The sequence below is a fragment of the Balaenoptera borealis genome (assembly GCF_965194805.1).
Source record: "Balaenoptera borealis genome assembly, chromosome: 18".
Taxonomy (NCBI): Eukaryota; Metazoa; Chordata; class Mammalia; order Artiodactyla; family Balaenopteridae; genus Balaenoptera; species Balaenoptera borealis.
The window spans coordinates 50,533,856-50,548,120 of record NC_138877.1 but is presented as its reverse complement, the minus strand read 5'-3'; the positions used below and the strand labels follow the sequence as shown (position 1 = coordinate 50,548,120).

General features: G+C 32.6%; 1 protein-coding gene across 16 annotated transcripts in view; it reads left to right on the top strand.

Moving 5' to 3' along the window:
- Window positions 1-14,265, top strand: part of MYCBP2 (MYC binding protein 2) — a 269,957-nt gene that overhangs the window by 124,067 nt on the left and 131,625 nt on the right. For all 16 annotated transcript variants that reach the window (XM_082365884.1, XM_082365890.1, XM_082365877.1 and 13 more), the window contains 7 exons: window positions 734-825; window positions 2,815-2,949; window positions 4,326-4,409; window positions 5,598-5,694; window positions 8,956-9,148; window positions 9,672-9,946; window positions 13,200-13,421. In XM_082365884.1, the coding sequence (XP_082222010.1) occupies window positions 734-825; window positions 2,815-2,949; window positions 4,326-4,409; window positions 5,598-5,694; window positions 8,956-9,148; window positions 9,672-9,946; window positions 13,200-13,421 (1,098 nt within the window). The remainder of the gene's footprint in view (window positions 1-733; window positions 826-2,814; window positions 2,950-4,325; window positions 4,410-5,597; window positions 5,695-8,955; window positions 9,149-9,671; window positions 9,947-13,199; window positions 13,422-14,265) is intronic.

The following is a 14,265-nucleotide window of genomic DNA, read 5'->3' as shown; positions in this document are numbered from 1 at the left end:
ATCTCTTCCTCATAATTCTCATTTATTTTCACTTAATTTCATAACTTTTCCTATTTGATATCTTCTCTTTTATTCTTTTCCTGTACTCTGTAGTCCTTCCCCTTTTTTATAACTGTTTTTTTCCCCCTCACTCTTTCTATCTCCTTTTCCCATGCCATTTGAGCTATTTTTTGTTACCTGGTTTCTTAAGGATCCTTTCCTTCTATTATTCCTCAGCTAATATTTTTCTAGCCTTTTTTTTTTTTTTTTTTTGCTGGGTATTTTTCTAAGTGTTCCACAAGTATCGTTTCACTTAATTCTCACAATTACAATGAAGTAGGCACTGCTAGTGTCCATCTCCCTTTAATGGATGAGGAAACTGGGTCCTAGGATCTCACAACTAGTTACGTGCTGAAGCAAAATTCTACTACATTTGGAAGCTCACTTAGAACTTGGAGTTCTCTCACCTTCAGATGTTTATATCTGGTACAGAACATTTTTGGAGCATTTGCTATAAGTAGATGAATATATAAAATAAGGAAAACTGAGGTTAATACAGACCATAAGACATATGTTTCTTAATTTAGATATATAGAGTTGTACATTTCACTGAATAACATTTTTTTAAGAGCAGGTACTCTTTTACATTCTGTAGTGTCCCGCATATACTGGAGACACGAAATTATAAACATATTATTCAGCAGATTTGCATGACTGAGTGACTGGGCACAATATGTTTTTCTCCCCTCCCCAGCTGTTTGAGTTAGGTCCTGATGGAGGAGATCATGAAACTGATGGAGACCTTCTTGCAGAGACTGATGTGTTGGCTTATGACTGTGCTGCTAGGTAAAGATTTCTTCAGTATTCAGTGTAATCCTTGCATACTTAATATGACAGATTTATTATAAGTGAATAACGCAACTTAAAGAGAAAGTTTTAAATAATCTGTGATCAGATGCTTAAGAAACTAAATTATATACTAGGTAACATAACTGTTGCTTTTAACAATGCTACATTAAAACTAATAGTATCCTTCATATTTGTATTTCACAAGATAAGTTGACTGTTTCTACATTGAAGATGGAAATATACATATATTTTGCACACATATTTTCACGCATCACTTAGAGAAGACCAGATATGCTAGTGTTCTAGTGATGCAGTACAATTATTTACTACCGGTAGCGTTATGTATACTGTGTCAAATAGTCATAGTGGGTCGTACTTCAAATCACCTGTATGCTCTGACACCAAGCCTGTAGTATTTGCTTGATTATAACACGCTTGGAGAGGTGGCCAGCTTTACTGAAACTTCTCAGGAGCTAACCAGAATCAGGATGTTTATTTATGAAGGTTCGTTAAATAATAAAGAGACTTAGATTTTATTAGTCTTCTCTGTGTAAACCTAAGAATTATCTCAAGACTGTCATGACAAGTTAGTGATTTGAATCAGGGAATATTATGATGAGAAAAAGAATGGATTTGGACTTCATGATAATGGTAGTATACTGACTTTCCCAATGATAACTATGTTAAGAAAACCTTCTGTGGCATTCATAAGCTTTTTGTTAATGAAAATGTATATTTTCTGAAAATGGTAGTAAGGCATTGAGTTTACTTTTAACAGATAAATACTTTTGAGAGCAAAGTAGTAAACCTAAAGAAAATTTTGACTGTTTCTTCACTTTAGGCATTAACCAATATCAGGAGATACTGTTTCAGTAACTTCTTAATCTTATACACAAATGAAGATTAGGGAAATTTCAGGAAAGTTAATTGATTAATTAATTTTTAACAAAGCCTTAAGGTGCCATTGTTATCATTTTTTTGAGCATATGATTGTGAGTCAGAAATACAGTGTATGGTTTTATGTACAGAGAATCATCTAGATTTTCTTCATTTGCCTACTAACAAAGCCCAGATTCCTAAGGCTGGTATTAAAGGCCTTCCACAATCTTTCACAGCGTCTTTTTAAATTTTCTACCTACTACTTTTCTATATCTGTCTCAGTGCTTTAACCTAACTGGACACCTTGCCACTTCCAGACCCCGTTTTGTACTTTCAGACTCCTGCCAATCTGTTCATGACAGTCTTCCCCTTCCTCAATACCTTTATTCTTCTCTCTGTCCCAGCTACAACCAATATGCACTCCTTCCACTCTATTACCTAGAACTTTGTAACTTGGGTATATCTTTATCAGATGCCCTTATTTGTATACATGTGTTTTCTCTCCTCCTAATTTAATAAACTTTTTGTGTAGTGACTGTGTGACAGGCTCAGTTCCAAACACTTTGTCTAAACTCAATTCCCAGAACAATCCTATCCTATGAGCTAGATATTGTTTTTATCCCTATTTTCAGATGATGAAACTTAAGTTGCAAAGAAGATGTAGTAACTTGCCCAAGGTCACCCAGCTAGCAAGTTACAAAGTCAGGCCTTGAACTCAGGCCATCTGGCTCCAGAGCTCTGGAAAGACTTTAATTGAATACATGAACTTTAAAGTTCAAAGTTTTCCAACAAAGCTGGCATGTTTTTTTTTAACAACAGTTTAAAAGAAATTGTCTTATTTTAGTATGAAAACTTTATAACATTTAAGCAAGTTTTAGAACTCAAGATGAGGAAGAAGAAATGTAATGCCATCACTGTAGCACCAGTAGCTATTATTTGTGTTCTTGTCCAGACTTTTTAAAAGAGAGGGTTTTTAATGTTGTTTGACAAGAATCTTATAATAATACAGTGTATTCCATGTTTTGTTTATAAAGGATTTTAAAAAATAAATGTACGTAACAGAGAAGTACAAAGGCGTTGTCTCTGACACATTAATTTTCCTCTTAGAGAAAAATATGCAATGATGTTTGATGAACCAGTCCTCCTGCAAGCTGGCTGGTGGTATGTAGCCTGGGCTCGAGTGTCAGGACCCAGCAGTGACTGTGGATCTCATGGACAAGCTTCTATTACCACAGATGATGGGTAAGCAGAATGTTTAAGTATTCCTTAAGCAACTCCCATTTTTGTTAGTGGAATATTGTTTTGAAAGCTCAGAGGTCTTTTAGTAGAGTAAAAAATCTTTGTAGGTCTAGAGCGTAATATGACCTGCTAAAAATTAAATTCGTATAATCGCATGCCAAATTAAGGTAAGACAGAATGTGGAGATAATAGAACTGCTATTCTTTGCTCTTGTCTGTTGGCATTGTGTGTATTTCTGGATGTTACCTTGTTTAAAAGCTTGTTTGCAAAATTAGAAATTATACAGAGGAAAATGACAAGGATAGAGAGTTTGGAAACCATGAAAATGAAATATATATATCCTATAAAATTTGACCGTGCTTATGAAAATACTTTATAAATTGCAAAGCCTTAATGATATGAGATGCTACAGTTTTAATAAAATGTAAAGGGAAATTTACCATTTAACTTTCAAGTATAGAGTACTTCCCAGTTTATAAGATACTTTCATTTATATTATCTTGTTTGATGCCCTCGGTAACTTTGTGAAGTGGTTATTAGCCCCGTTTCTACACTCGGGAATAGAGAGACAAAAGGTGAAAAGATTTGCCTCAAATTGTATGGCTACTGTGTGGCAGAACCAAATCTGGACCTGGAGTTTCTTGACTCTGAGTCCAGCCTTCTCTATACTCTACTCTGATTCATGTGGAAGGACCATCATTTATAAGAGAAATTTAATTTATTCTTTATTATTCTTGAGCATAAACTGTTTGAAATGGGTAGAAGTTATGTAATCATATATTTCATATAGTTTCATTCAGCTCATAAGAGAGCTGACCAGAAAAAGAGCAGACTAATTTATGAGGTGAATTCTATGTTCCTGAATGTTCAAGTAGAATGCTGAAGATATATTAAGTCTATTGTTGTAACATATCCTTTTCAGCTTACCTCTAAGATTGTATGGTAGGACTGGGGAGACTGCTTTGATCCTGGACTGTATGATTCCCATATACAGTTCATTCAACCTTGGAATATCATAGCATTTTGAAGCTAAAGTTTATGTTATATCTATTTAAGCAGATTTTAAACTGTAAGTTGAAATATTTTGTTAAAAGCTTATTGTTCTGGTTAAAGTTGAGCTTTAACCAGGAGGGAGAGAGCAGAGCAGCTACTCACCTAGGAGCTCCCAATCAGGTTCAACTCTTTCATTTAACCCATTAAGGCATTCAGAGCTAGAATTAAAATCAGAGGTGTCTTTTTACGTGTATTTTTGTCCTTAAAGAATGAACCTCTCTTCAGTAATGTAAGATTTGAAAGCATGATTGTTAAACTTTTCATTTCCTTCCATGAATCTTGAATCCTGTTGTTTTTGGTTACATTGTTATTTTTTCTCTTCTTAGGGTTGTTTTCCAATTTAAGAGTTCAAAGAAATCAAATAATGGTACAGATGTTAACGCTGGTCAGATACCTCAATTATTATACAGGTATTTAGCGTATTTATAATTAACATGGTTTATTCTTTTAATATAATGAGCTAGGATCACTATAAAATATATGGCATAATAAGGGAGAAATTATTCGAAGCATTTAGCTACATTTAATAAAAACATTTAATTTATGTTTTGTATATTTTTAAACATTTTTTTACCTCAAGTTAATTTTAATAAAATATCTCTAATGACTCAGATTATCTGTATTATGCCTATAACGATATTTTAATAACTTATTTTTTAAATCTATTGATTTTCTTACCAATTTCAGAATGTTTTAAACTTTAAATTAATAAAATTTATCTTAGAGAAATGAAATCTGAGTGTTAGGTGGGGATTTTAGATGTAGGCCTGGTTGATTTGTTCTACAGTTTTATATTTCCTGTTCATCTTGTGATGGAATAAATTGGAAAATCTCTTACTGCTGAAAAATTTCCACCTTTAATTAAAATATCAAACAATAACTTGCTCATATGATAATACTATTATATTTTAACATTATTTAAGAATTTTAATTACTTCATGGTAATTGAGACATATATGGGAACAATGCCTATGTGTGTGCCCATCTATATCTAGGTGATTACTGCAATAATTTTTAGATTAAAGAATTTAAATAGATATAAACCCTCCCTAAAAAGTGACATTCTTACTTGAAATAGTAAAAATCAAAGGCAATACCTTTAGAACAGTGACTCTCTGTCTTCTATACCTTTTTACACTAATATCTTTAAGAATCTAGATGGTATAACCTCACTTTTTCCAAGAGGATATTTCTGTTTGTTTTTATGCAATCTGCTATAGTCAGTATTTGTAATATGTAGCATTATGAACATAGCAAGTTGCTTGGACTACTCCTGGGTACAGTGGTTGAGTAACTCTTTAATGGTAGCATTTAAAAGTAACATTACTAGAGAACATAAGTTACATAACGTTGTCTAGTAAGAGAAGATAGTTTCTACTACCCAGTCTTACAAAGGTGAGATTTAGAAGATGAGGTACTTATGTGCTAACAATTTTGCTTAGCATTGGAAAATGTTTATAAAAAGCCCTATATTGGGATTTTGCCTAACAAAAATGCTTAAATGTTTAATTTGTTTTGCCATTGCAAAAATGTATATTTGAGAAGAAAAATGTCGGTGGACTTTCCAACATAAATTTATGTGTGTATGCTACCTTCAGACTTCCAACCAGTGATGGCAGCGCTACAAAAGGCAAACAGCAAACCAGTGAACCTGTACATATTTTAAAGAGATCTTTTGCAAGAACTGTCTCAGTGGTAAGCCAGTTTAAAAAATTTCAGCTTTTCTGTCCAGTGCTCAGTGTTGTTTTGATGTTTAGCACTTAGCCACTTTTCTAAGAGTTTATCTTAGCGTAGCTTTGTAATTCAGATTTGTTTATGTTAGCTTTGACATCCCAGGCCAAAGAATATGCACATTAAATAATGGAAAATAGAGATGTTGACTGATTTTAACATACCTTGCTATTTCTGAAATACATGGTGAATTTTCTTATAAATTATGTATGAACACATATGCTGAAGGAGTTAGAAAGTGAAGGAAAAGTTGAGTGATATTAACCAAGAATGTTACTTTAATGCTAAAGAATTAAGTAGAAGGGTCGTATATCTAACTGGGGACTTTGTTGAATTACCTGACCATCCCCTTCGTACATTTAAAGACATGATGCCATTGGGGTTACCAGTGTAGAATGGAAAGCCAATAAGATGTAATTGAAATACCATGGTGTTTCAGCTCAGGAAGTCTGGGTTAAATTTTTGCTCTTTCATTTGTTAGTTGAGGACTCTTAGGAAGGTTATCTCGACTATATCACAGCATCATTATGAATTTCTGAGTTGGGGGATATAAAAATTCTTTTTAATTTGTAAGGCTCTATATGAATATGATTTATTAATGTAGCTGGTAGTCTGTCATGTTAGTAAAATGCATAGGGAGAATGCATTTTTTTCCTTTTTTCTTAGTTTTTTTTTTAAACCACAAAACTAATACACGTCCCTGGTGGGAATAGGGTTAAAACTATACTAAAATTATATTGAAGTTCTTTTCCCATCACCCTTTTATCACCATATATAACTGCTATTTCCATTCGGATGTATATTCTTCCAGACTATTTTTTGTACATAAACAAATTTATTAGTCTCTGTTTACTGTATGCTATACAGTCTTCTTGTTTGTTTTTGATCATGCTTAAAGTTCTGCATATTACATTTTACAAATTTCTTTTTTTTTAAAGGTGGTAGTAAAACACTTCACAAATGACATGATTTTTCTTTTTTTTCTTTTTTATTCAATTATAGTTGATTTACAATGCTGTGTTAGTTTCAGATGTAGAGCAAAGTGATTCAGTTTTTTATATATATATATATATATATATTTTTTTTTTTTTTTTAGATTCTTTTCCCTTATAGGTTATTACAAAATATTGAGTATATTCCCTGTGCTATACAGTAGGTCTTTGTTGGTTATCTGTTTTATATATAGTAGTGTGTATATGCTAATCCCAAACTCCTAATTTATCCCTCTCCCCTTTTCCCTTTTGGTAACCATGTTTGTTTTCTATGTCTATGGGTCTGTTTCTGTTTTGTATATAAGTTCATTTGTATCATTTTTTTTTTTATTTTTAGATTCCACATATAAGCAATATATGATATTTGTCTTTCTCTGTCTGACTTACTTCAGTTAGTATGGTAATCTCTAAGTCCATCCATGTTGCTGCAAATGGCATTATTTCATTCTTTTTTATGGCTGAGTAATATTTCATTCCATTCCTTTCCATTCCTTCTTTTTCCGTTCATCTGTAATAGCAGCACTAGTGCTACTGTGAACATTGGGGTACATATATCTTTTCGAATTATGGTTTTATCTGGATTAATGATAAAAATTTCATCAAATACGCTACAGATATATTCCATGTTAATACATTTGGCTCTATCTGAATTTTTTTAATGTTTGCTTAGTATCCCATAGAATGGTGTACTCTAATTTATCCAGTTCTGTTCCCACCAGAGGACTGTTTGTTTCTCATTTTTCACTATTACAGTTGTCCCTTGGTATTTGAGGGGGAATTGGTTCCAGGAACCCCCCCCCCCCCACAGATACTAAAATTCCTGGATGCTCAAGTCCATTATGTAAAATAGCACAGTGCTTGCATATAACCTACACGCATCCTCCTGTGTACTTTAAATCATCTCCAACTTACATATAATACCAAATACAATGTAAATGCTATGTAAATAGCTGGCAGTGATTCAAGTTTTGCTTTTCGGAACTTTCTGGAATTTTTTCTTTTCTGAATATTTTCGATCCCTGGTTGGTTGAATCTGCAGATGCAAAACCTGTGAATACAGAGGACCGACTGTATATCCATATCTGTACATATGTGTCTTTGATACTTGCGTACTTCTGTGAATATTTCTACTGGAGGTGGGCTCATTTAAATTTTGATATATCATGTCAAATTCATCTTCCAACAGAGGGTGTGCTTTGAATAAGAGGCTCCTAAGAGCTTTGGCTCCTTGGTACCTTGACATCCTTTTAGTATTAAGATCAGTTTGGTATCTTTTGATTCAAATAAGTATCTTTGCCTCTGTTATGTCTTTTTCAGTGCTTTCTTTTATCTGTGCATAGTAATTCTTTTATATTTATGTCTAAGTGAGTTTGTGGTCATTAGGTAATTGTAATCTTTGTATAAGAAACTTATTCATTCATTTCTTTACAGTGTTAAAATACAAACCTTTATTCTTGGTTTTGCCACACCAGAGGACTGATATTTGGTGGAGATGAGGGAATAAGTGCTTTACTTTGAGATTCATCAAGTATCTGTCATCATAAGGCATGATAAAACCCACAGGCCAACTAGAATGGCAAGGGACGCTCACCACCCTAAACTCATATTCTAGAATTTTTAAAGATCCAAATAAGTGTGTTTTTGTATTTTCTAGTCAATTTTAATCTTCTGTTAACTTGTTTATCAAGATTTGGCTATAGTTTGTATTGTAAAATTTAATATGTAGAAAAAAATAACTTATTTGTTATTGTCACTGATACCTAATACTGGAATACTTTATTATATTCAAAGATTATTAAAATGCTTAAAATACTTTTAGTTTATATACATGATACTACACTGACAATATAGAGTTTAGTTTTTCTTTCAAGTAAACATGTTTATAAGTGTTTATAAGTGTTTTTCTTTATTTATATGATAAACTAGATAGATTGGTAGCAACTTAAAACTTAAGAAGTTTTTTAACTTTTTTAACTTAAAAATGTATTTTTAAATAGGTGGATATTGAAGAATGTTGTTTTTATAGATGCGTAACTACTTTACCTTTTTTGTCAAAGATGTTCCTAATGGTAATGTAATGAATGAACTAATAGAATGTCTATTATTTGGGCTACCAAAACTCAGTACAAACTTCAAGGTAAACTTTTCAAGTTGAATGTCATCTTTCCGTTTGATTCAACCTATGGTACCATTTGAACTAATTGTTATCTATTTTTTTCATATTCTGGATTAGGAATGTTTTGAGTCATTGTTGAGTATTCTTCACTGGAGCTGGACCACCTTAGTCTTAGGAGTTGAAGAACTAAGAGGATTAAAAGGATTCCAGTTTACAGCTACACTTCTAGATTTAGAAAGACTACGCTTTGTGGGTACCTGTTGTCTGAGGTTATTGCGTGTCTATACCTGTGAAATTTACCCGGTGTCAGGTATGATGCAGTTTTTAAATGACTTTTGAGGAGAAAATGTTTTGAGACATTGAGAAGGTTTATATAGGAATTACCAAAAGTTTAAGATCCCCAGCTGCCTTTATTTATCCGCTCCTGAATTGTGGGGAGAAACTTGGCTTGCTGTGATGCTTGTATATTTACTTATAAAGATTATAATAGATTACATGCCATTCTGATAACAAAAAGTCATGTTAGACTAAAGTTAAATACTCTAATAAGGTGTTGTTATAAACGGATTCTGTCAGATAGAAATATTTTGAACGACTGATTTGGACTTAAATGCTGAAACCTGTGCAGGGTTTGTTTTTTTTTTTTTTTCCTGTTTAGAGTCCTATTTAAAAAGAAATAATTTTGGACCACACATAATCTCTATATTGTTTCATTTCTAGGTTATGCATACTTATGATTTTTAGCCATATAGGAAATTACTTGAATTGTACTGAATGTTTTCATACATATTTATTATTCTGTTTAATTAGCAATCTGCTTTGTTCTCTTAAAGCTGCAGGAAAAGCTGTTGTAGAAGAAACTAGCAAATTAGCAGAATGTATTGGAAAAACCAGAACTTTGCTAAGAAAAATTTTGTCAGAAGGAGTTGATCACTGCATGGTGAAGTTGGATAATGATCCCCAAGGATATCTCAGTCAACCCTTGAGTCTCCTAGAAGCTGTCCTTCAGGAGTGTCATAATACCTTTACTGCCTGTTTTCATTCTTTCTACCCGACTCCTGCCTTACAGTGGGCTTGCCTTTGTGATCTACTGAATTGTTTGGATCAGGTAATTTAAGTTTGTAAAATGTCAATTGAAAATATGTTATGCTACTTAATACTTTTCAAGAAAATATATTTCAGTTGCCTCAGTCTTTTTAACTTGTATAAAAGGTAAATTAAGAAATCAGTTTGGTAGATGTGACTTAAATAAAGTTAGGGGCCTCCCCTGGTGGCGCAGTGGTTGAGAATCTGCCTGCCAATGCGGGGGACACGGGTTCGAGCCCTGGTCTGGGAAGATCCCACATGCCGCGGAGCAGCTGGGCCCGTGAGCCACAGCTACTGAGCCTGCGCGTCTGGAGCTTGTGCTCCGCAACAAGAGAGGCCGCGACAGTGAGAGGCCCGCGCACCGCGATGAAGAGTGGCCCCCACTCGCCGCAACAAGAGAAAGCCCTCGCACAGAAACCCAACTCGCACAGAAGACCCAACACAGCCAAAAATAAATAAATAAAGAAGTAAATATTAAAAAAAAAAAAAAATTAAAGTTAAAAAAACTGTTTTTCCGTTTGCTTTATCATTTCTTAATTATAAAATTGGCAGGCACGTTGTATAGCTGCTGGGTTGTTCTTTGAATCTATAAGTGAGAGCAAGGACAGTTCATGGTAGCCCCTGCCACTCCCGTATCTCCACAACAGTCAGGAGAGAGAGCTGCGAATGAATTTACATGCTATCATTCATTTACTCATGAGGAAACTGCAACCCTCATGAATGTGTATGCCCCAAATCAGTTTCAAAACCCCTGAGCGAAATACTGGCAGAACTAAAGGGAGAAGTAGACAAATTCACGTTGATAGTTGGTGACTATCAGTAATTAATAGGACATAGAACTCTTTCAGTAATTGATAGAACAACTAGACAAAAAATATCAGTTGGGATACAGAAGATTCGAACAACACTATCCACCACTTTGGCCTAACTGACATTTATGGAAAAGAATGTGCAAGTTCAGTATACATTTTTGTTTCAAGTATACATATTATGTTCACAAAGGTATATTATATGCCAGGTCATAAAATAAGTCTTAGTAAATTTCACAAGATAAAAATCTTAAAGAAAGTGTTTTCAGACCACAATAGAAGTAAATTAAAAATTAAATGCAAAATATATCAAGGAAAACACCAAATATTTGGAAAATAGACAACACTTCTGAGTAACCAGTGAATCAAAGAAGACTTCCAAAGGAAATTAGAAATTTTTCACACTGAAGATAAAAATATATCAAAATTTATGAGAAGTAGCCAATGTGTTGCTTAGAGAAAATATTTGTGTTTTTAAATGCTTATACTACTAGCAAAGAAGAAAAGTTTAAAATCAGTGATCTAAATTTCTACCTTAAGAAGCCAGAAGATGAGCAAATCAAACCCAATGTAAGAAGAAAGTAATAAGGAAAGGATCAAAATAATCAAGAGTCAAAATCAATGAAATAGCAAATAGAGAATATTAGCAATGTCAAAAGTTGGTTCTTTGAAAATAAAACAAAAATTTTAAAACTCCTAGGAAGTCTGATTGAAAGATAAGAGAGAAGGAAAAAGCACAAAATACCATTATCAGGAATGAAATAGGAAAGATCACTATAGATCCAACAGACATTGAAATATTATAAGGGAATATTATAAACAACTTTATACCAATAAATTATAACTTTAGATAAAATAGACAAACATCTTGAAAAATACAACCTAACCAAAACTGGTACAAGAAATAATCTGAATGTCCTTATCTCCGTTAAAAAAAATTGAATTCATTATTAAAACCTTTACCACAAAGAAAACTCCAGACCCAGATATTGTCATTGGTGAATTCTGTTAAACATAAAAGAAAGAAGTAATATCAATGTTTTACACACTCTTTCAGAAAATATAGGAGGCAACACATCCAAACTAATTTATCAGGTTAGCCTTATCCTGATACCAAAACCTGACATAGAGAGTAAAAGAAAAAAATTATCATAGACAAATATTACTCAGAAAGATGGATGCAAAAGTTCTTAACAATATTATCAAATCTAATCCACCAATGTAAAGTATGTATTATACCAAGTGGAGTATATCTTAGAAATGCAATGTTAGTTTTACGTTTAAAAATTAATGTAATTGATATTTGAATTGCTATTATAACCACATTAACTGAATAGAGAGGGAAAACTGTATGATCCTCTCAATAGATACAGAAAAAGTATTTGACAAAATTAGCACTTACTCAGTGCTAATGAAAACTCAGCAAATTAAGATTTAAGGAAACTTTCTCAACCTAATAAAAGATATCTACAAAAAAAATGTACAACTAATATCGCGCTTAATGGTGAAATATTGATTGCTCCCCTAAGTTTAAGAACAAGGCACAAGGTGTCCATTCTCACAATTTCTGTTTAACGTTGTATTGGAAGTTCTCACACCACCAACCCCCTGCCCTCCACACCATCACCAAAAAATTCACTGTTAGAAGGTAACTCCAATAACCTTTCCCAGCCGAGTGGAAAGGTTATTGCAGTAATGACATCCAGATAGGCAACTTTGTTTTTATTATTTTTTTGAGCTATTTGCACACTGAGTTTATTTTTCCTGGCACTTAAAAAGTTTTATTTCTTTGTTGTGAGAACACCTAACAAGAGCTGTATCCTCCTAACATATTTTGAATGTACAATTTGATGAACTAAGTAAAGTATACATGATTTTTGTGAATTAGAATATCCTGTGTTGATAAGTTTTTAATACTTTGTTATGAAATCTTACCAATTGTGGTACTAAATTTTCTGAATAAACTGTGTAATGTGATGACATAATTTTGTGCCCATAGTGAAATGCTGTTCTAGTAGCCTAATAACATTATGCTACATTAACATTAGAGAAATGTCTTCTTGTAGTAGCACAGACTTACAATTTAAATCATTTATTATTTGAAGAAAATAGTTCTAGTGCTTGTTACTGGAAATGACTTTAATGTATACTAATTGGGACCTTTTTGATGTCACTCTTTGAGAATCAAGCTAGAGATGACTGTGATTCTGAGGATATATAAACACATAAATAGTACAGGAGGCTGATTTTTCTTGACCATATTTGGTGATTTTCCAGCTTCATTGGGTAGTAACTTAACTGTGTTTAAAAGTGTTGATATAATATTATCCTGTAACAAGACAATTAAAGTGACTGAGTGCTAGAAAATTTTGTTGTAAAACGTTGTTTATCTTTTATATACCCAAAAACTTGGATTATATTGATGCAGTACTTCTTTAGTGGGGTGTATATTTTTGTTTTTAAAAGGATATTCAAGAGGCAAACTTCAAGACATCAAGTAGCCGGCTCCTTGCAGCTGTGATGTCAGCTCTGTGTCACACTTCTGTTAAGCTGACTTCTATCTTCCCTATTGCATATGATGGAGAAGTACTGCTACGATCAATCGTTAAACAAGTTAGCACAGAGAATGACTCAACACTGGTTCACCGTTTTCCCCTTCTGGTAGCACACATGGAAAAACTCAGCCAGGTAGGTCTTTTTCTGAAATATTTTTTATATTGAAGCAATAAAACTGTAAATGGAGACATACCTAGCTTGGTGCTCATTCTTCTGTATCAGCACGTATATTTACCAAATAATTATGAGTTTTACGAGAAGAGTTAAAATTAAGAAAAAAAAATTTCTCTGTTTACCTGTAAGTGAGCAATCTTTTTTCTCTAATTTTTCATTTTAAATGATCCCTAACCTATAAAGAACTTGATAGAGTTATGAGATAAATTCCTGTATGTTTGTTTTTTGCTGAACCATTTAAAAAATTGCAGATACTATAAGCAAACTTTTATATTCTAATATAGTATTCTAGATTGCCAAGATAGAATTTTAGGGAAATAAATAATTTTTAAAACATTTTTTTCTATAACATTTTGGTATGTTAAGTATTATAAAACAATAGTCATAGGAAACATTGTTTAGTAACTGCTTCTGGTTTATTAGAAAGCATTGTGGAGAAAAATTAAATATACATGAAAACCATATATAATTACTAACAAGTTTGATGAGAAGTAATCTTTAAAATTAAAGCAAAAAAAAAAGTAGAAAATAGAACAGTTATCCCAATTAGTGTACAGTAGCAATTTTCTGTTGACTGAAGAAACAGAAAAATTATGAGAAAAATTTCAATGACATACAGAAACAAAACAGGACAATAGCAGAATGGGAAGAAAATGTGCAGTTAATATAATACCTTTGTAGGATCCCAGTAGAAATAATAAAAGTAAATATAAGAGGGAATTTAGAGAGTAAGGCAGCATGGGAAAATTTTCAGCCTTACTAGTAATTAAATGTAGGTGAAAGTTCTATCAAGGTATCAATA